Below are 21266 nucleotides of genomic sequence, written 5' to 3'. Positions count from 1 at the left end.
AAATGTATTCATTTCTTCTTGAACAATTTATTATTTCTTCCTGCCATTTCAACTTTTTCTCACCCACCAGAAATGAATTTTAGATTCTCTGTTTTATTACAGATTCACTACTGGAGAAGCTTCTGCCTCAGGCGCAATGATAGACTCAGCCAGGTATTTGAACTCTCCTCGGCCTCGTCAGTGAATGTAAACTGTGACACAGCTGTGCTCGTGAGTGGAGCCCTGGCTGCTTACTCATGGTTATCAGACTTTTTTTGTGAAAATGCAACACTATGAATAGGATAGTTTGTGTTATAATTCAGCTACTATAAGGAGGTATATTACATTCATTTCTCCAGAGGAGGACCCACTTCAGAGGACGCGCTCACACATCAACAAGAAGTCTTTCTTCTTCTGCATCAACTGGGTTGTGCACTGACAACTGAAATTATTAAAGCATACTTTTCAAGATTGGGGTTGGACTTTTCAACTTTAACTGTTCTGTATGAATCTGTGTCATATCTGAGTGTATCACATCAACCTTTTGAGACTTGACTTATGAGACTTGCTGCTCTGTTTGCAATCTACTAGCCTACATAGTCAACCTCCACTATTAAGACGAGGCAGCCTGTACTCTGGAATTCATTCAGAGATACCACTAAGATATAGAAAGGTCTAAGATCACGCAGCAGACTTGCACAAAGTACCTCATGTTATCAGTACTGGGTAGTAACTCATATCATTTCATGTAAAACCCAAACTACACTTTCAAGACAAGACAAAGTGTGTCTAATCGTTTACCATCCAGTCTCTGATCTACATTCTTCTGATTTCAGGCACTTCATTGGTATTAGACCAGAAAGAGGAAGCAAGGCCTGCAGGGGAAACGTTGTCTGCAAGAAGACGCCTGTGATGGTCCAGAAGAAGCCTGTCACCGTCAATACACACATCTCCACACTGCTGATGATGACTCTAGACTTACAGTATACTGCTGCCAGCATTTTATTGTTATTTTACAGAAGAATTATTTATAAAAGTCAGAGGGTGAACAAAATTGTTACAATTTATCCAAATTTGATGACACACCCGATGATTCATTCAATAGTTGTTGAGTTTATACTTCTGGAAACCAGAACAGACGTTACAACAATCAAATAAAACATTCACATTTCACTAGTTTTTTTCTTTTTTTTTTTTTTGTTGTAGAAAGCAGTGCCAGTGAATAAAGTGTGTGTGAAGCCTGATAGTTTTGTTCAGTGTAAAAGCCTTACTTTTCCTCTGGTTCTCAAGCACTCAGAACATTACAGCATAATTAGAGCATAATTTATGGGAACAAACTTCATGGATTACATTTTTGCATTTCTGATAGTTTAAGAACTTCTGGGACCATTGAAAGCTGATTGCTTTTTGTGTTTCCATTTGTGCCAATTTACTCCATCATTTTGTGGGGAAACATTTAGCCCAGAAAATGTGCTTGAAACGCTTTTGTTAATTCCACCTAATGTCAACCAAATTACGGTACATTTGCAAAAGAATGAAAAATGTCCATCCTCTGCAACATAAGAACATTATTGCTGCCACACAGCAGTAAGCTGAAGTGTAAGGAAAGATTTGCAGCAGTACTTGTACTTTACTGGAGTATTTCCAATTTATGTTACTTTACACTTGTACTCCACTACATTTCAGTGGCAGACTTTTTCTTTTTTTAACTAATTGATTGCTTTGGTTATTTTGCAGATTCAAATTATTGATAACCAATATAATGAAGAAATCCAATTTAATGCATTATTATATATTAAAGTACCTGGGAGTATATAAACTAGTTCAAATGGCGATCACTAGCTGCAACATTTGCATAACACACCAATAATTCTAATCCACTAATATAGTATACATTATTCTGTATTCTGCATAATCAGTGTTTTTATTTTTGCTACTTCAAGTATGATGCTAATACTTTTACTCAAGCAAGGTTTTATAATGCAGGACTTTTACTTGAAACAGAGAAAAAGATCTGAATATTTCCTCCATCACTAACTTAACTTACAGTTAAATAACTGTCCATTGTTGTGTACTGTTCTTGCTGAAGTGATAATAATGAGTGAATGTGTGGTCTAAATCACAATAATGATGTCTATGATTCAGATGGTGGTCCAGATAATCCAGAAGAGCTCAAAACAGTTCACTGATGTCTTTGTGATGTCTACGTACCACTGCTCGCTATTTGTTGCCACCTAGTGGTTGGTTCAGACTCACCACTAATACTATGATTTTTTATTCATTTTTTTTGTACTGTGAGCTTACTCTTTCAGGGTTGTTTTATCAGTATAGCATGGTTTATCATATCACTTTACTTATTCACTTGTATTTTTGACTTGTCTGATTAACCAGTACTTGTTTCAGGGGTCCATGACTAATATATTATCCTTGGACTTTGGCTATAGTAAAGCAAAGCATACAGTAGTATGGACAAGAAGTTAGGACCATCAACCACACCATAGCAAAGAAACTGAATCACAGCATGCCAGCATTTAATGAACTATGAAAGTGACTTCAATTCAATTCAATATTCCTACTTGTAAGTAGTTCAGCCATCATCTGTGTGACACAGCCACAATAAACACTGTAAATACTGTCAACATTGTCAGCTGAATATGATATTTATATCCTAGTTGGTTAACACTATCTGAGGCCAACCCATGAAATTACCATGATGGGAGGAGCCCAAAACCTGCAGCCCTGAGCAAAAAAAAAACCAACTGAATTTACTGACTGATCTTTGACCTTGTCCCACGCCCTTAAGTTAACACAGTGGTGGATCTATAGTGTTATGGAGACTCAACTTAGAGAGTTGTTACATAATTAAATTGTATAGTGCAACAGGCAGGGGCTCCTTCATGGCCTCCCAAGGTACCAGAGATAACATCACCTTCATGAAGCATTCTTGTTGCACATAATGTGAAGGCAGCAAGAGGAAGAACAGGGCAGCTCTGACAGTAGAAAACTGACTTTCTCCTTTGTGGACAAGTGGAGTTTAAAACTGATGAATCAGTTGTTGTGTGTTTAGTTGTCTCTCAGTTAAGGGTAGGTTATGATAAAGGTCCAGTTCACAGCTCTCAGCGTTTTGAGCAAACTATCACAAATGACTCCACTAAAAGAAAGCATCACAGATTTTATTTGAGCTCGTGGAGCATAATTTTGGACACTTTTGGTCCCAAAACCCAGGGTCCAGGTAAACAATGGTGCAATGGAAAGAGTGAAAAATGACTGGATTTTATATTTGCTTGCTACAGCTGCTCATAGTTGCACAATCATTCACACAGTCTTCGCAAAAAAAGCGCGTAATTGCTGTTATGAGACAGACAAAACGGTTGAGTAAGGATTTAAAGATCATTTAAACAATTCTTGTTTGGTCTTAAGATTTCCTTACAAACATGATTATTAAAAAAAAAAGATCTCAAAGATGCAACAAAAATAAATAAAACAATATGAGTACAACGAGTAAGGCATCAGGCAGGTGCAGAATAAATATCAGATGTATACACTTAATCAATGGCATATCAAGGCTAGTTTATCTCAGAGGTAGAGAATGTCCATAAGACGACAGCTAAAGTGACCAGTTGTTCAGTACATTTTAAGATAGTGGAGACAGGTTATGATAAGGATTTGTCATCCTTTACACCAAGCAGTTTTCCATTTCTCAGTTTAAGTGATACAGTGTAACACATCAGGTGAAAATATGGGCAAAGTTTGCCAAAATGTATCAACATTCTAATAATATGTTTGCATAAACATGTTTACACAACTTATATAAGCACTTGCGCTTAAGGCAATAACTTTGATGAACGGCAATAAAGAAGACCGGTGCTGAACGTGGATGGTCGGACGTCACCAGAACCAGCCTGGATCACAGTAAAGGCTGTGCAGCTTGAAAATGTGTGCCATCTGCAGTGCAGGGGGTCACCACAGCGTAGGAAAATCTATGTGGGTGAAGCCAGGGTCCTTCCTCAGCTCCCAGTACGTGTTGTTGCTCACCCAGGTATCATCCTTTGACTTCCTGTGTAGGCAGTGATAAAGCGCGACTGTAATGAATACTGTGAAATATGACGGAGTGTGTCGAAACTATTACAGTGACAAGCTGCATTTAAGCCACGCTCACTTTCCCATACATGACTTTCTTGGTAATAAACCTGGATATGTCGGCTACCTGAAGAATTTAGGTTGATGCGTTATGTTGTTCTCTTCCAGGACTCTCCGTCTGTCTCTCTGCAGTTGCTCAATCCTCTGTTTCTGTTCTTCTGCAGCCTCTAGGTTCCCCTCCTCCAGCAGTCTGCCAGCGAGACACATTTATTATGCAAAGACGGTAAAACATTCATCTTCAATATTCAAATGTGATCTTTGCTCGTGTTTTTTTTGGGGGGGGGGGTTGCATCATTAGAATAAGATAAACTAGTTACGGATGAATAGGGAAATAAATAACTCAGGCTACTAAAGGACTAGAGGCAGTGTCATGCGTAACTTTGATGGCAAAGTGGCTTTCAGACTTTCAAACCCTAGAAATGCATGCTAAAATTAGCTTGATTCATCTGAACGCCTCTGTAGTCACTTGCTATTCTTAACAAGAGTGTCGATGTGCTATTTTTGAGCTATTTTGATCAGAGGTTTGGGTGGACATTTTTCAAGACAGCAGGTCAAAAGGACATGACTGATCAGGATAATAACGTTAGAATATAAACGGTGCACAGATATTCACTCACGAAGAGCTGGCAGAAATCTAGCTGTTCTAACCGGATTTCTCAAAATCGTTTACCCCAGTTAACATATTATATTTCCCATTTACATGATGTTTCAGAAATCAGGTTATTGAGAGCCATCACTTGCCAAATTACTGTGCATGTAAATACACTGATTTTCTCCCCCATTTGTCTCTTACCGTTGGTCCACACGTAGTCTGGTGTCTGTGGGCGGTAGCAGCAGTTTCAGGGGTGGGCTCAGCTCATTCAGTTCAATAGCAAACTTGGTGAAACCATAGTACTGCTCATGGTCTACTGGCATTGCATCTGCATTGCACACAAACAGCATCCACTGCATCAGATACTGTAACAGGAAGATATGGATTGTAAAAAGGCTTTCAGTTCATTCTCATGAAAGAAACTTGTCGTACTTGCTCTCCAGATGCATGTGGCTGACGGCGGGTCTCCACAGAAAACTGCTTCGTGCCACTTTCCAAAGAGTCTGTGGATGACCTTCCCTTTGTTATCCATGATAGTTCCCTCCACCTCATTCACACTTGAATTCCAGTATTTGGCCTGTGAAAACAGAGAGGAGTTGCAGAGATCATGATGATGTCCTCTTTCTGTCAGCAGATGTTGCTGTTGCATGAGCCATCCTGAGCCCCGGTGTGTGTTGCTGGGCTGGTTAGTTTAATGAAAGATGAGGATGCATAATGACTTCTGACATGTCTTGACTTGATATCCTGAACAGCTTCAGGAGGTCTTTCAAATGGGCACAAGCTAAAGCAATTAACCTTCTCCTCTCAGTAACGGCTTCCATACATCAAACACTGAAAACATCCAGGGGTTCTTGTCGGCATGCAGGTGAAGAGCACATCTGCGTAGAAGGTTTATGGGCTAATGAAGAGACTACAGCATTTACCAAGTCTGTTGGTGCCTTATATATATATGGAAACATTTCCCTGCTTGAAGGAAAAGGCAAACCCCCTGGGGTTGAAAAGTCATTACATTACACTTTGACTTTTTGTACTTAATTTAAAGTACGCTTGACATATACTTTATGTATGACTTAAGGTCGCTTTCACACCAGAGCTGTTTGGTCCGCTTTTAGACCAGAGTTTGTTTCTTCGAATAGTCCGCTTCGTTTGGGCAGGTGTGAAAGCTCATCCGAACTCTGGTCTGCCTGAAAACGTGGGTCTCGGTTCGCTTGCAAGTGAACCCTGGATCGGTTCGTATGCAGTGTGAAAGCTCACCAGACCAAACACAGGACCAAATATACGTAGTGACGCTATACACAGTGCATACGCTGTTATAGGTTTACTAAAATCATGTATTCTGTGCTAAAATACAACGTATCTCATCTGTATTCATAATATAGCTTGATTCTGCATCTCTATTTACAGCTCATTAGTCCTTACATAAATGTTTACTGTTGCTATGGCAACAAGTGACTGCTGACATTAGCAGTTGCTAGCTAGCTTAGCTCAATTGTCTGAACAACAACAACCCATAGAAAATTCACAATTTGGCATATTTAAACAAAATCAAATCACAACTACCAACAGTCACAGTCCTTAAACACTGAGCTCCTCTATGCTCCTAGATCGTCAAAGTTAGAAAAATAACAGAATCAATCCCTGACAACCTACGATAGCATTATAGGAACAGTTGCGTTCACTGTTGTTTTTCTGGGCTGGGAGGGAGGGCTTACTTTGTCCAATCGACGAGCACCCCTTTCAACCACGTGATGCTGCTCAGAAAGTTCAGTGTGCTTTAGAAATCACAGTGTGAAAGCAGAACCAAAACAAGTGATAAATGCAACAATGTTGCGACTTTCAGCTCCCCAATAGAACTGAGTCCGCTTGTTCAGGTGTGAAAACGACCTAAGTGTGCTTTTAAAAAGATGTCATTAATTTCTATGTAAATGTATGAAAAACAAATATACTACATCTGCAGTGCTTGAAGTGGCATTTCAAAATACTTAAAAAAAAAAAACAAAAATTACAAATACTTTTAACAGTAATTAAGTGTACTGCTGCTTAATTAAAGTATACTTTCATTTCACTTCATTTTAAATACATTTAAGTATATTTACAACACATTGGTGATATGATACAGCTTCATGCTGTAGTTTTGTAGTTATGTATGGAGTGGGTCTCAGAACATTGCAGTTCTTAAAAAATATAACTGTTATTGGTCTTCTTGGGCTTCCGTATATTTTCTCCAACTTGTTTCCAGAGGCAGCATGTTTGTTAATAGTGAAGCAGTCAGAGTCCATTTCACTCATGATATGCAAATTAGAAATTTGTGATTTTGCGTGTTTGAAAAAGCTATTTTCAGTGCAACGTTTCTCTCTGCCCCTGACTTGTGGTCTTGGGCCCAAAGTGAGTATAACATTAATTACTTTGTGTATACAATGAATGCAAGACACCGCCTGATAATGTATTCCAAATCAGCAGTCTGCCTCACCTTCACAAAAGTGATCTTGCACTGACAAACATCACTGCTGGTGTTTCTGATGGAGATCTCCCCATAGTGCTCAATCCAGCGCTGTCCGCTGAGGATGTTGTGGATGCAGGACGTCACCTTGTTCCACTCATAGTGATCTCCAAATCTAGGAAAAGGGAATTGAAAACATTTCTTTTAACTTGACATCTGTAGACAATGCGTAATTGACATGGCCTTTGGTTCATACGGTCAGTGTGTATATGCATCTGTCCAGTCCTGGGGTAAATGAGGCAGTAGAGACTCACCCTGGCAGAGTTACATGAGTGGTACCAACAGGAACAATTTCCATTGACTTCCCCCAGAACTTGTTCTTGCACCTCACATCTACAAAATCAATCAGAAGAAAACGCAATTGTACACATTTACATTGATCTTAGAGAACCAGTCGCTACTGAAATCTGTATAGCCGCTGTCAATGGATCAGACTGCTTCCTATATTCCACTACCTTGCCAGAAGATGAAGTTTTTAGACTCTGCATGGCAAGCTGAGATTGGTGGGTGATGGCTGACCTGACATTGTTAAGGACCACAAACAGCGGGGTTAGTGATTTGATTCTCATGATGCCTTTGTTGCGTAATTATTAGAATACTGTGATTTTTTAATTATTGATAGCACAGAATCCAGGACTCATACTCACCTGCTCTGCAACAAATCGAAAGCCTTTATCTGGACGGTCACATTCATATGTCTCTCCCAGGACAGGGTTGAAAGGCTTTCCCCCAGTTCTGCAATAGCTGGATGCATAGCCTGATACAACAAATGTGGCTATGTATACCTACACAAAGTGAAACCATTACAGTTAGTAGTGTGGTGTAGAAGTGTTACTAGTTTTTTTTTATATCAGTTTTATTACAGAATAATGACTAACAAAATGCATAAATGGGACATAAAAAAACTACCAGAACACTGAACTATCTGACTATATCATCAATTTAAAATACCACATATCATTGGTTCATAATGTGCGTCAAATCCTATTCTTATTCTCAGCAGTTCGCATTTCCTCTCCATTTAACTGTAATGAGCAGAGTAACTGACTGAACACTCCTGCACTGAGTCACAAAAGCGCTGATAATTACTTGCATGTCATGATGGGAGGCCACAGATTGGAGCTAGCACCAACTTCAACTGCATTTCATTTCACATTTTTATCCTGTTTATTGCACATTTGTCCCAAATAACTCCGCAGGCTGTATCGCAACACCTCCCACACAATGTAGAAATTTCAACAGACAATCTCCATCACTCCAAAGTCAGTCAATGCAAGAGTGAAACACTGGAAGAGGTGGAATCATGCCATAGTCCTGCTGGAAGTCTACAGACAGACATTAGTGTTTCTCCCACACACAAGTGTAATAAACAGGGCAGACACAAGAGTAAGCGCTGGACAATACCTCGCCAGCAGGCTGCTAGAGTCCCTGGTCTAGAGGAATGACAGCCAGCAACAAGTAATGGCTCATTCCTGGCTCCTATAACTGTGCTCAATAGTCTTTGCCTGCTGTAGCTGTCGGGCTCTAAAACATCTTTTTTTTTGTACTGATGGATTTTCTAGCTTCTGATATTGAAGTTAAAGAATAATTTGGGAAATACTCAATACGCAAATTTGCTTTCTTGCAGAGAGTTACAAGAGTGATACTACGCTCATGTCTTCGTGCTAAATATGAAGTTAAAGCCGGCAGGCAATTAGCTAAGCTTACCATAAAGACTGAAAACAGATGCAAAACAGCCAGCTGGTTTCACCACACTCCAATGTTAGAAATCTGTTTGTGTGTGGATTAAACAAAAAAAGATATAACATGTTGTTTAGTTTGCATGAGTGAGGCTGGTGGGTGGATTTTTGTCCACTTTGGAGGAAGACAGGCCAGCTGTTTCCAGTCTTAATGCTAAGCTAAGATAAACAACTCCTGGTTCAAGCTTCATGCTTAACTGACAGATACGGCATCAATCATCTAATCTAACTCTCAGCAAGCAAATAAGCTACTTCACAAAACGTCAAACTATTCCTTTAAAAAGTTAAAAGTTAAAAAGTTGGATTTCTTTGTGGCAACCTCAAAAATACCCTTTTCTCATTTAAGATGGGTACATCCCATGCATGAGCAGTGAGAGGCGCCCTCTGGTCCGAGACATGATGAAGGGTTTTCTCTCATTTCTAGCGGTGAAAAAAATCCAATTCGATCGATAAAAGCTTTTCTGCTTCTGTTTTAAATCTTTTGCAGAGACTGCCACAGCACCTTGACCCCGGGCAGCTGCTTCTGTGAGAGGAGACCCATTCATTAACTGCTGAAAGTGATGTGAGCAAAGACTCTGCCTGCACACTCAAACAGCAAGCTGTGAATTTACAATCTCACCATACGTTCAAAGGGGTCCTGTGTGTTAGCGGCCCTGTCCAGCAGCTCACTGTGCTCCAGCTCCTCACACAGCCTCTGCAGGGTGTTGAGCGGCTCATTAAGCTGCACAGGCATCGTCACTTTGGATAGGTCTTTGCCGATGTTGTTCCTGAGGATGTTCCACAGGCTGATGGTGCTGTTGTTGGGGCTGGGCGAGGGCAAACAGGACCGGCGCTGACAAAGGACTGGGTCCTCTTCCACAGAGCCTGGGAACAGATGGTAAAAGAGGTCAGGGAGAGACACAGGTGCTCTTTGTGTGCTGAACGCAAATAACAAATGTGGAAATTAAGCAAGCACTGAGGCCGAAATTGCATTTTACATTTTTACTCTTATTAAATTTAGCCTACATGCCCCATAGGTCTTTGTCCCATAGTTTACCTGAAGTTTGTCTCTCACTTTCTGTCTCATTGCTGAAGTTGTCCATGGAAATGTTGTCACTAATGTCGCTAATGTATGAGTCATCCTCTGATACCTAAAAAAAAAATAAATAAAAAAAAAAATCCAACTTTAGCTAATAGCTAAGAGATACATTTTTAATACCAGCTGCAGAATTGGACTGGGCAGGTCTCGTTCAACATCCTGTCACGTCAGCAGAAGATCGAATGAGCTGGAGATGAATGGTCTCTTAGGACGTGGTGGCAAATTTGCACTTGGGCTTGCTGTATTTTTAGATTAAAGTAATTAACTTTCATTTTCACGTTGCTTCCGCTCCAGCTGCTATCTGATCGGGCATGCGACATGAACAGTGGAGGAAGAGGAGAGGGCAGACTTGTTTTATGACACACTTAATAAAAACTTGGCTTTAAGACTTTAAGCTGATATTGAGTGAACACTACTCATCGGACAATAGTTGCAGCAGAGCTGGCATTAAGGTTTTCATTTTAGCAGTAATGATTATTCCTTTATCCCTAAATGTCAATGTTTAAAGTTTGCGCCCTTGCCTGGTGGTAACAGTTTACCTCTCACACTCACCTCGTTTTCAGAGGAACTAGCAGACAACAGCACTTCCTGCGCATCAAAGAACTCAGACAAAGACTCTGTGATTGAAGCTCTGCTCTCATTGGACACTTGGTGTACGAGGGGCCGGGATTCATCAACAGAGGCCTGTTTCTAGGAGACACAGTGTTCACAGCTATAGTTAAGAACAGCAAAAGGGCAACATCATCATAGGCAGGAGGGGCGGCAATCACAGGGTGATTCAGAATACAACACGATCACAATTTGTGGACAACAAGACTCATCACAACATACAAAAAGGTGATGCGCAATACATTGAAATACAGCCATCCATAATACAGTACAGTTACAATATGAGTGTTAATGAAGAAATAATGGAAAAAATGTTCAAAAAGGAGACATGAGTCCTGTAGTACCATCATACACAGTGCATAGAGAGTCTTTTTAAAACAGCAACAGATTCATATGTGCCATCATTTGAGTTTTTAACAACCATAAACTGGCCAAATGATGAACTTCTAAAAAACATTTAAATTCAATCAACACATGAACCTTTGAAGAAGGATTCTGCTACGGGTATAGACTAATTTCACAATATAATGAGAACATATTGTACGTATTTCTAGAGACTGTATCACAATATATTTCTGTATTAATTATGAAGAGCCAGTCAGAAGTGTGCAACAAGTGTGCACACCCACACTTGTGCAATACTGGAAACTGTCTGACAAGCTGACACAAAACAAGATGCACATTTGAAATGGACTCAGAGCATTCACACTTTTTCTGAAAACAACCACAGCCAACTGCAAACATGCAGTATTTTCCACAGAACCACACATGGAAGCGAGCACGCCCCTCCATCCTTTGTTGCTGTTGAAGCTGATTAATTAGCCTGGAGATAATCCCAGAGGAGGCGCATTAGTTTTGCACTGTGTGTTCAACAGATTTCCAGGGACGCGATTAAGCAGATCAGCTCACACTCTCTGGTCAGCAAATCTGATTACGTGAGCAAAGAGCTTCCTTTAGGAGACTATAATGTGGCAGGTAATTAGAACTCTTCCCCAGAGCCATGTGACAGCTAGACATGCGTGTACACAACCACAGGACTGAGAGGAAGCACTTTCTTATAGCAAATAATGGGAACTAGACTTATTTGAGGGGGCAACGCTGCAAAAGCGCGCTGTGAAGAAAGCTATGTTCATGGTTTTACAGGCATTGTCATTATAAAACAAAGTGAGGGGGTGAGAGCAGAGCAGCGTTTGTTGAATCTGGATGGGAAGGAAAGGACAGCTCATTCATGCTGTGGCAAATTCAGGGCTGGGTGGGATGAAAATAAAAAGAGAGATAATAATCATCATGATGGTGGGGGGGGGGGGGAGTAGAGTCACTGCATTCCCGCACCCACCTGCGCAGGGGCAGTGAGATTTAATAGTGTGGGCTCTACGATGTGGGACTCGGCGTGAATCTTACACAGACGCTCTCTCAGCTCAGAGTTCTGGGCTAAAGCCTGGAAAAATAACCAGCGTAAACATCGTTTATAGCACAGATGCAAACAATAAAGCCTTGAACTGAACTCCAGCTCTAATTCCCATCTCTTAAAGGATCAAAATCAGACAGTAAACATGCAATTTACCTTGATTACGTGTTATCTGCAGACATCAGACAGGAATCCATGAGTCTAAACTATATTACTCACACATTACTGACTCTATGTGAGGGAGAGTAGGTAGAAGCTGAGTAACCAAGAAGAAAAGCTAACACCCAGCAGGGTATTTAAAGTCAAAGAAACGTGTTGGCGTGCAGAGCACAGAAGGTCTAATGTGGCGAAAGAAGTCAGCATGACAATGAAAGCCTGTGACTGGAAGGCAGAAAATAGAAAAGGCCTCTGGGTAGGAGGCAGCAGCCACAGGAAACATGACTGTTGAACGCGGTTCAGGTGGGCAGACATCACACCAGCAGCTAGTAATCCCTCCAAGAGGCTCGTCAATGTGTCATGCCTGACAAGTGATGTGGGAGGACCTGACACCTGAGAGGAGTGTAAAAGTCTAACAGAAAGTGGAATACCTAACCTGTCTCTACTGGCTGATGACATGTCTGTGTGCGAGTGTGTGCTGTTTCACGTACCGTTGCCAGTGCGTTCTTCAAACCAACAACCTGTGGTGAGGTAGGGGGACACGTTTCGTGGTCCAGACATTGTTTTAATCTCTCCTTTTCAGATGTTAGTGAACTCAGGGCTGACTTCATGGTCGTATGCACTGTGGCGGCAAGAGAAAGAGAGGAGAACTTTGACTGTAAACCAATTTGTATTAATTTCAGAGCGATGCAGACCCAGTCACAGTGGATCCAGTCACAGCCACGCGGCTAATAAAATGGAACAAGTGTGAAAATTTGATTATCTCTGATCGCTCAGCAAGCCCACATGCACGAAAGCCGCATGTCACAATTGGTGCCTTGGACGCTACATTATTGAAGGCGTTGACAATATTAATATCAACGTGTTAGATTAAGCCCATTGCACATCCTTAACTCCATCACTTTGAGGGTACATAAATCTTCATGCCAGCAGAGTCGACAGCTGTTCCCCAGAGCAACTTTAAACTCATTTTACAGAAAAAGTGGAACCTGTGATGCCATTATGAAATCACAAATCACGCTTATTATGCCATTTCAAGCATCAGGTACCTGAATATGCACTACAATGAGGAGTGGCAGAAAATGAATTAACACACCCATTTTATGGTTTAGAAAATGTGAACTCTTCACTTAGGGCACATCATCAGAATCCTAATGAATGAAAACTGAGACAAACAGTTTATCAGTAATTAACAGCTGCTATGGCTGCATCATCGTCACCTCAATGAGAGCACCATGCCAGTCGCATCTTACTTGCAAATAAGACAGCAGGCAGACAGATTCATTAGCAGTAACAGAGCCATCTGACAAAAGTGCACTTGTGAAGTTTCTCCGACTCTACAAAAGCATATCCTTAAAATCCTGAATGTGTTACTCACATTTATCGAGTGAGTGTTCTACTCACAGTTAGTGGCAACCCGGCAGAAGTCCTCCTGCAGCTTGGCCACGTCAAAGGGGGATTCCAGGGATTCAGGGTCGACCTTGTCATTGCCGAGCGCAGCGGTGGAGAGGTTGGGGTTAGAGGCGTGGAGGCGGATAGACCTGGAGGAGATGCAGCTGGGTACCTACAGAAAAGCAGGTGGAGTTGAGCTTGGAGCGGCTCGTACTAAAAAAGATGTTCAGACTGTATTGTCACATTGATTACCTGCAGAGTTGTTTTGACATCTTTGTTGTAGTTTTTAGTGCGCCATTTCCTTGGAAGTCTCTTTTCCTTCTTGGGACTGTCAAATGTAGACGCCTTGTGAACGTAGAAGTCAAGACAGAGAATAGTTTTTCTTTCTTTTCAAAGGACATGTTTTTCAGCAGTGGCGGTGAGGATGCAATGTATTCTATATTTAGCAGCACATGACTTGAGGGCAACAAAGAAAATATTGGTGGAAAGAAATGATAAAAGATGAAGGGACACAAGTTACTGAGCATAAAATTTTGAGTCATCTAGTATTTTGGATGTGAATAGATTATTCATTTCCTACACAGTTTGTCAGACTGAAGCAACAAACCTGCTCTGCATATTAAGGTGAAAGGGATCAGAAATAACGTGCTGACCTGCAGTGCTTGGATTGACGGAGCTGAATAGGTACGGTGGAGCACTTCCATACTCTGAAGCAGGTGGTTGAGCTCCAGCAGGTAGGCCTCACAGACTGACAAATCTGTGGAGGGTAGGAAACAGATCAACAATGGCAGAATGTCAAGATGTCGGGGAAAAGTCAAATAAATAGAAACATAAATAGACATTTGCATGTACTGGTATTCACACTGGACTTCACACAACCAGAACAACTCCCAACAGTCCACTAGAAAGAGGAGAAGGCAAGTCAAAGAGGAAACTGTATCAAGTTGTGCCATTGAAGGGAGAAAGGATGAAGCGGCTCAGTTTAACAGGTTTATATAGTTCATATAGACCCTTTCCCTCCAAAGCCTTGGCTTGAGCAATGTTTCAGAGGAGGAAGCAGTGTGAGCAGATACAGCATGTTTAGGCATCACAATGAAAATTTAACGAGAAGCAGCAGACACAAACAAACAGTCACAAACCCTGGTTAATAAAACTGTTTCATTATGTGAATCAGATTTAAAGTATAACTACTACATCTCTGCAGTAAAAACACGCGGAGAACTACTTAAAGATTTAGAGGAATGTAACAGGCAACTCATTTTCTAGCACGTACATCAGCCTATGTGGATTTGTATGTTATTTTCTTCACTGAAGGGGCCCCTTAAAGGGCACTTCATCACGTTTTCTTACACACTGGGCACTGTGGAAGGCACATCTATTGATAGAGCTACTTTGACAGTTTGGTTAAATAGAAGACTAATGTCAAATTTGGACGTATCTCCAGATTTGCTTCAGAGGAATGCCATATTGCACCTTTAACACAGAGAAAGATTTAAATACAGACTCATCATACATGTCCTTTATGTCCCCTCTATCAACTGGCCTCTGCAGCTTCTTTAAGTTAAGCCTTGGGCGGCAGTTTCCCCATAAAAATTTCTTGCATAGCACATCAAACTGTTTGATATGTCTCTGTGGGATATCTAATAGGAGAGCTTGAAGCAGGTAGTAAAATTTAGGGACACTAATCATTTTGATAATATTCACCTTCCCAGACAGAAAGGTAAATCTGTCAATATCTGCCTTGAGCCTGTTAAAACCATTTTTACGGAAGGAGATCAGGGGTGAAAAGGATACCTAAATTGCTGATGCCTTTAGCGGGCCATTAAAAGTTTTCTGGATAAAAAAAATTCCTAGGGCAATAGGATGTTGGGGAAAAGGTCACTGAAATCTTATTTGTCCACCAGCGCAAGAATGCATCTTACCTTCAATAAAAGTACAAAATATCTCATGATGGAAACCCCAGATCCAATCAAAATTTAACCAATGGTTCTTAAGTAGCTGCCAACCAAATCTAACATGGTATCATCTTGTTTAGAAACCAAGGGACAGGAGGGGAGTCACATATGGCATAAAATCAACAAAAGAAGTGCATCAGGTACTACTGAGTGTCAAGAAATGCAGCTGTGCTGTCTCACCTTTGGAGCACTTATCCATGTCGTCAGATGACTGGAGCCAAGCTGCTACTTTGGCCTGGCTGTTGCAGTTTAAAGGGAAGGCAGCTGCAGAATGCACTGTGGACTGCCTTCGTAAAGACATGCACTGCAATAGCAAACAGACACAAAGTTCAGTCCAATAACAATCTGCTTTCTTAATACATTTGTTCATGAGGGAGACTTTGACTTCAGAAAATATTGCAGATAAAATAATGATATTCATGAGCAGAAACACAACAGAAGGCATTTCATGAGTAGGGATGAAAGCATAAAGAGACAGGCACTGTTTCAAACAAAGGGTGAATGGAGGTGCTGCAGCAATGGACAGTATGAGAAAAATATGTATTTATTTTAAGGTTAAAGCATGTAAAATGCTAAAAACACCCAAAATAAAAGTGTGACCCTGAAAATGAGCATAATATGGGACCTTTAAACAAACCACATACTTTTCATTGACAGTGTGCTTTATAGTGCACAGGTATACCTTTCTGATAGAGGCGCTCTCAGCCATGCCTGGGGAGTTGGGGGAGGGGTAGTGGGGATAGTGGAAGGACTTCTCGTTAGGGTACATGGCAATCTCATTTTGCCGATAGAGCCGATGGTGACGCAGCTTGGACACCCATTCATCAAACAGCTCCTGTGATTTAATCTGCAGAGGAGATACTGCAGTCAGAAAGCAGCACAAGGACAAGTAAGGTGGAGGCGTGAAAGTGGAAAAACACACACAGGTACCGTAATTCTCCCTCACCCGCACACTGTACACACATGATACAATGATCATATAAAGGCATGAGGTCACTTCAAAGTCATTTTAGGTGGGTATGTGAGAAGGGATAATCTGAGTAATCCAAGTTTTACCTCACTTCCTGTAAATCTGTTGGGGATGTCTTTCTTCACTAGCCTTGTGCTTTACCTTCAGGTGATAGATGTTTTCCTCAGCATCAAGATCGATGCACTTGGCTTTCTTCTTAATGGCCATAACAGAGAGTCCCACGTCAATACAGCCATGTAGCTTCCCTTTCTCAATCTGCAAGTCAACACACAATGTTATGAGCATGTTAGACTGGAGATAAGACAGATGCAACAGAACACTGTTCAGTTTTAAAAAGCATTATTTTGTGGTTATAACTGCAATAATAATCATTTTGTTGACTCAGCCTTCCTGGGTAAATACAGCCTCCGCATGGCTGATTCATAATAATTTGAGATTGGCAGGTAAAATGCACTGTGTGATTGATAATGAGACTGAAAGAGGATGAGGACCTTTTGTGACTACAGGCAAAGATAGATAATTCTGGGTAAGACAGCCAGCGGTACAACAAGAACATTACAAAAATGCCCTTTGTAATCCTCTTTAACTGACAAGACCACATAGTATGCAGCCCGCAGGCTTTTGTACTCACATCAGCACTGCACTTGCCATACTTCAGGATGCCCTTGTCCAGGAAAAAGTATCTCTGCAGGGAGAAGGGAGGACAGTGAGCGAAGGAGATGCACTTGGGATGATATGCAACATGCCTGACAGCAAGTCTGAAGTCACAGTTATGACGCCGCGATCATGACAGCCTCTTGTTAATGTATGATGTTAATGTCTCTGCAGTGAGATGTTTGTCATCTCAGTCTCTTGTCTGCCTCTATTACTCTTCCTCTCACTCTATTGCAGTCTTTCTCCTCCACTGTCTTCCTAAATGTGATTCTTGGTGCTCTTACTGTACATCACCAGAAAGACCTGAAAAGCTCTGACTGTAAGTCAATACTAAGTGTATACAGCTCTATTAACCAACAGACCATCAGCTAATGCATCTGAGAAGGAGCACCAAGATATCTAGGCAGCATCATCCCAGTGAAAGCTTTTAGACAGAGCATGAACAGAGACTGACCCAGGTCACATGTGACTCCTCTGTGGGTGAAATCATCTACCAAATAAGCTCATTCAATTAGTTTAAAACACAAATGAGTCATGTCAGCAGATTTAGAGCGCAGGGTAAAACCAGGAAATGGAAATGACGTTCAGTTGTCAAGTACATCTAAAAATACGTCATGAAATCAATCATTCTGAGAGACTGGTAAGGCAACATAGGTCATTTAAGGATGTCGCACGTGTTGGATTTTACCTTATGCCAACCCTTCAAGGGCCACTTTCTCCTCTTAAGCATGTACCCCTCCTGTTTCTGGGGCTCAAGGACATTACTGAAGCCTCCACGCAGGCCCTCCACTATTTCCCAGCTGTCCTGTGGGCAGAGATGGTTTGTGAGAGCTCTGAGACGTTAGCAGACGCTCAAATGTGTTGGGAAGTTTGGTAACATACAAACAAATCATGCACACAACGTAGTCGAGTCAAGTTTCAACCTCTCTTTCAATGTGGTTAAACAGTGGGAGGCTGTGGGGGCAGGAGACGAGAGTTTCACTGCACAGGGGAAAGGCCCTGTGAGGGTAGGATCCAGCGTGGGGATTGACAGACTACTTTCACCTCATGGTCCCATTTGCAAAATTAGCTTACCTGTCTAATCTCACTCTTCACAATAATCATTTCCTGACAGAGATTAAATCCAAATCCCCTGCAAATACAGAGATTAAGATGATATTTCATCATAAACTAATCCTGATAGCTCCGTTATGTACTTCAGCAGTGAGATTCCAGGAAGGCAGCATAAACACTATAAACAGAGGGTTTCGTAATATCTTAATGGACACAGAGAATATGGCATTGTGTGTTGTTTATATCACTTTTAGTGATTAGTGATGAAACAATTAGTCAATAAATCAATTAGTCAACTGGGCTGTGAGGTGATTTTGGAATAGTGGCCACTCTCAACACTGTACTATCAGGTGGTGCACACTGGCAAGAGAGACTTTTTCCCATTCACAATCATTAGAAAAGGAGCAGCAGCACACAGGAAGTCCAGCTTTTTAACCACCAGATCACCAGGAAGCACCATTGACTATTCTTCAAAAAATCTGTCTCCAGTGAGTCTCCACGCTAAACGTAACTTTGCTGCTTTTCTCTGTCTTCTATCATTTTAAATGGAATATAGGTGGGTAGTATTGAACGCACAAAATAAGCGAACAGAGGACATCACCTCGGGCTTGTAAAGAGCATGATGGACATTTTCCACTATTCTCTGACACATTATAGACGAAAGAATTAATCACTTACAGGAAAAATAATCAGCTGATTAACTGATGTTAATGAAAAGAACCATAAAGGTGCAGACACTTGTTAAAATTTATTATGCTGGTAATGCAGTACTTTAGTATTATACCTGAAAGTTCTTAAATTTACCCAAGAGTGACAAAAACTCAAATGACATTCACATCACAGTGATCCAGAGGGCCTTTGGGTTCTTGGCAGTGGTTTGAGGTGACTCTGTGTTTGTTATCTCAGTGTGTCTCTGACTGTTCCAGTATATAACGGTTCTGGCTAAACAAACTGTATCAGTCAGAGAAGCAGATTGCTGGAGGTGAGGCCGTCTAAAATAAACCCTCATTTCTGGGGGGGGGGGGGGGGGGATGGAGAGGGCGGGGCTGTGGGTCGTTCTTTCACGCTCGCTGAGCGCTCGTCACAGCTCTCTCTGACACAGTCACACAGTGAGTCACTGTCACACACTGCCCGAGCACTTTTCTTCAAGGTCACAAGACACTTTCAGAGAGAAAGCAGTGACATAACAGCCAAGAAGCCATGTATGCTTACAGGGACAGCTCTCAACAGAAGAAACGTTGCAAAAAGTGGGCTATGTTTCCAAAGTTGTCCAACATAGTGTACATCCCGCTGCAGCGTTCGTATCAAGAATGAACTGTGTCCTTCCACAGCCACAACATGAACCAACAATCATCTGAAACAACATCTAGAGTCTTACTAACCAGGTTTAAAAATTCAAAAACGTCTAAATATGAAATAAAATAGCTCAACATTTTTGGGAAAGGCACTCATTTGCTTGCCAAGACTTACATGAGAAGACTGAAGCCACTCTCACATCAACAGTATACTATGAATATGAAACTTCTGCCAGCAGAGGGTTAGCTTAGCTTAGCATAAAGACTGGAAGTGGAGAAAACTGCTATATAACAAAAACAACCAATCTGATCACGATGAGGTGATGTGAGTGCAAAACTTCCAACTAATCAAAAAATGGGAGGAGCATGGGTGGAGCTGAGGCGAGCCGAATTAAACCTGGTCGCTGAGCCCTGCAGCTAGCTGTCACTCAAAGCAACCATGCCTGTAATTATGTGTAACATTTGGTCTTTATATGAATGACTGAGTTATAAAAAAAAAAACCCATCCCCTGTACAGTTGTCACGAATAAGGAATTTAGCTCCAAAACTGTTTGTTGTACCAAGCTGTAAATATCTTTACATCTGCTGCAAAGTTGGGCATTTTAATATGGAGGTCTATGGGATTTGACTCACTTTTGGAGCCAGCCACAAGTGGCCATTCAAGGAACTGCAGTTTTTGGCACTTAACGTTAGCTGAATTTTCCAGCCCTGGAGGTATCACTCCTTTCCCTCTGGAGCTTTTCTCCATTTGGTCAGTTCATATTTAATATAATTTGATGATGAACGAATGACAGATGGCAGATGACAGTTACAAATAATGACAGCTGATATACTATCCTCCAAAAATGGAGTCATGCAAGAATACGCCGTCTTTCTCATTCCCTATAAAACCACAATGTGTCGCTTTCACACTATGTTTAGGTAGAGATTACACAAGCAATTTTAGAGGTGCTGCTAGACATATTTTGTTAATTACAGAGAAAGCCAGGCTAGCTGTTTCCCCCTGTTTTCAGTCTTCATGATAAGCTAAGCAAGCTAATTGTTTCCTGGCTTTTGGAAAGAAAGTGAATTAAATTGAGGAAATGTTAATACATTGTTTTTGTGGGTGACCCAAAACTCCAGTCTAGGCATGTTGAGGCTTAAGAGAATAGAGTAGAATATTCATTCGTTTGGATGTTCAGAGCTTCTTCGCTAATGAAAACATTTTTTCAGTCCTTGTATTTGTGGTTACTCTAACATGAAGGACCTCTATTGTCTGTGCGTCCTTTGGGCAGGACTAGAGATAAACTTTATTACTTTAATTTCCAAACAGAAAAGCTGTTGAATGAAAAATTAATAAGTGCTAAAGACATATGCAACAACAGTGTGTTCATGTTGCTAATATCTTCACTCAATTCATGTGAGAAAGAACTACCCTCAAGGGAATTGTTCCAAAATTGTGTTTTAGTAATTCAGAGCTCGCATGTTCCCACATATCCCACATCCCACAGAAAATGCTGAGGTCTGAGACTGAGGCAGTGACGGAAACTCTCTAACAGAAAATGCCTTTCTCGTGTTGGCAGCATTTAGATATAAAATGCAGAGGCTAAGATGAGACTGTCTCCTCTGGCTTGCATTTATGAAGAGTCAAATGGAGCCTTCCTAGAACATCTGAGAAAACCGCAGGATCTATTAGCAAACGTCTATGTGGTTAGGGCATTTACTGTCAGGTCAGTCTCCTCCCATGGCACAATCCTCCTGAGGACT

General features: G+C 41.1%; 1 protein-coding gene across 2 annotated transcripts in view; it reads right to left on the bottom strand.

The window, feature by feature from the left end:
* Nucleotides 1-3131: 3131 nt before the first annotated feature.
* Nucleotides 3132-21266, bottom strand: part of osbpl3b (oxysterol binding protein-like 3b) — a 30179-nt gene continuing 12044 nt past the window's right edge. Inside the window, exons 3-23 of one of the 2 annotated variants that reach the window (XM_070967007.1) lie at nucleotides 17861-17977; nucleotides 17150-17203; nucleotides 16660-16773; nucleotides 16231-16395; nucleotides 15729-15852; nucleotides 14247-14350; nucleotides 13846-13938; nucleotides 13606-13765; nucleotides 12693-12823; nucleotides 11974-12075; nucleotides 10581-10718; nucleotides 9987-10080; nucleotides 9570-9814; nucleotides 7859-7996; nucleotides 7667-7730; nucleotides 7466-7544; nucleotides 7182-7326; nucleotides 5144-5288; nucleotides 4913-5039; nucleotides 4187-4309; nucleotides 3132-4036 (exon numbers count right to left, since the gene is read on the bottom strand). In XM_070967007.1, coding sequence (XP_070823108.1) covers nucleotides 3940-4036; nucleotides 4187-4309; nucleotides 4913-5039; nucleotides 5144-5288; nucleotides 7182-7326; nucleotides 7466-7544; nucleotides 7667-7730; nucleotides 7859-7996; nucleotides 9570-9814; nucleotides 9987-10080; nucleotides 10581-10718; nucleotides 11974-12075; nucleotides 12693-12823; nucleotides 13606-13765; nucleotides 13846-13938; nucleotides 14247-14350; nucleotides 15729-15852; nucleotides 16231-16395; nucleotides 16660-16773; nucleotides 17150-17203; nucleotides 17861-17977 — 2559 coding nt within the window. In that variant the 3' untranslated portion in view covers nucleotides 3132-3939. The remainder of the gene's footprint in view (nucleotides 4037-4186; nucleotides 4310-4912; nucleotides 5040-5143; nucleotides 5289-7181; nucleotides 7327-7465; nucleotides 7545-7666; nucleotides 7731-7858; nucleotides 7997-9569; nucleotides 9815-9986; nucleotides 10081-10580; nucleotides 10719-11973; nucleotides 12076-12692; nucleotides 12824-13605; nucleotides 13766-13845; nucleotides 13939-14246; nucleotides 14351-15728; nucleotides 15853-16230; nucleotides 16396-16659; nucleotides 16774-17149; nucleotides 17204-17860; nucleotides 17978-21266) is intronic. The other variant, XM_070967008.1, reaches the window with a different exon arrangement.

This window comes from Chaetodon trifascialis, chromosome 7, assembly GCF_039877785.1.
Source record: "Chaetodon trifascialis isolate fChaTrf1 chromosome 7, fChaTrf1.hap1, whole genome shotgun sequence".
In the NCBI taxonomy this organism is placed as follows: domain Eukaryota; kingdom Metazoa; phylum Chordata; class Actinopteri; order Chaetodontiformes; family Chaetodontidae; genus Chaetodon; species Chaetodon trifascialis.
The sequence above is the reverse complement of the archived record's forward strand: the minus strand, read 5'-3'. Positions and strand labels throughout refer to the sequence as shown.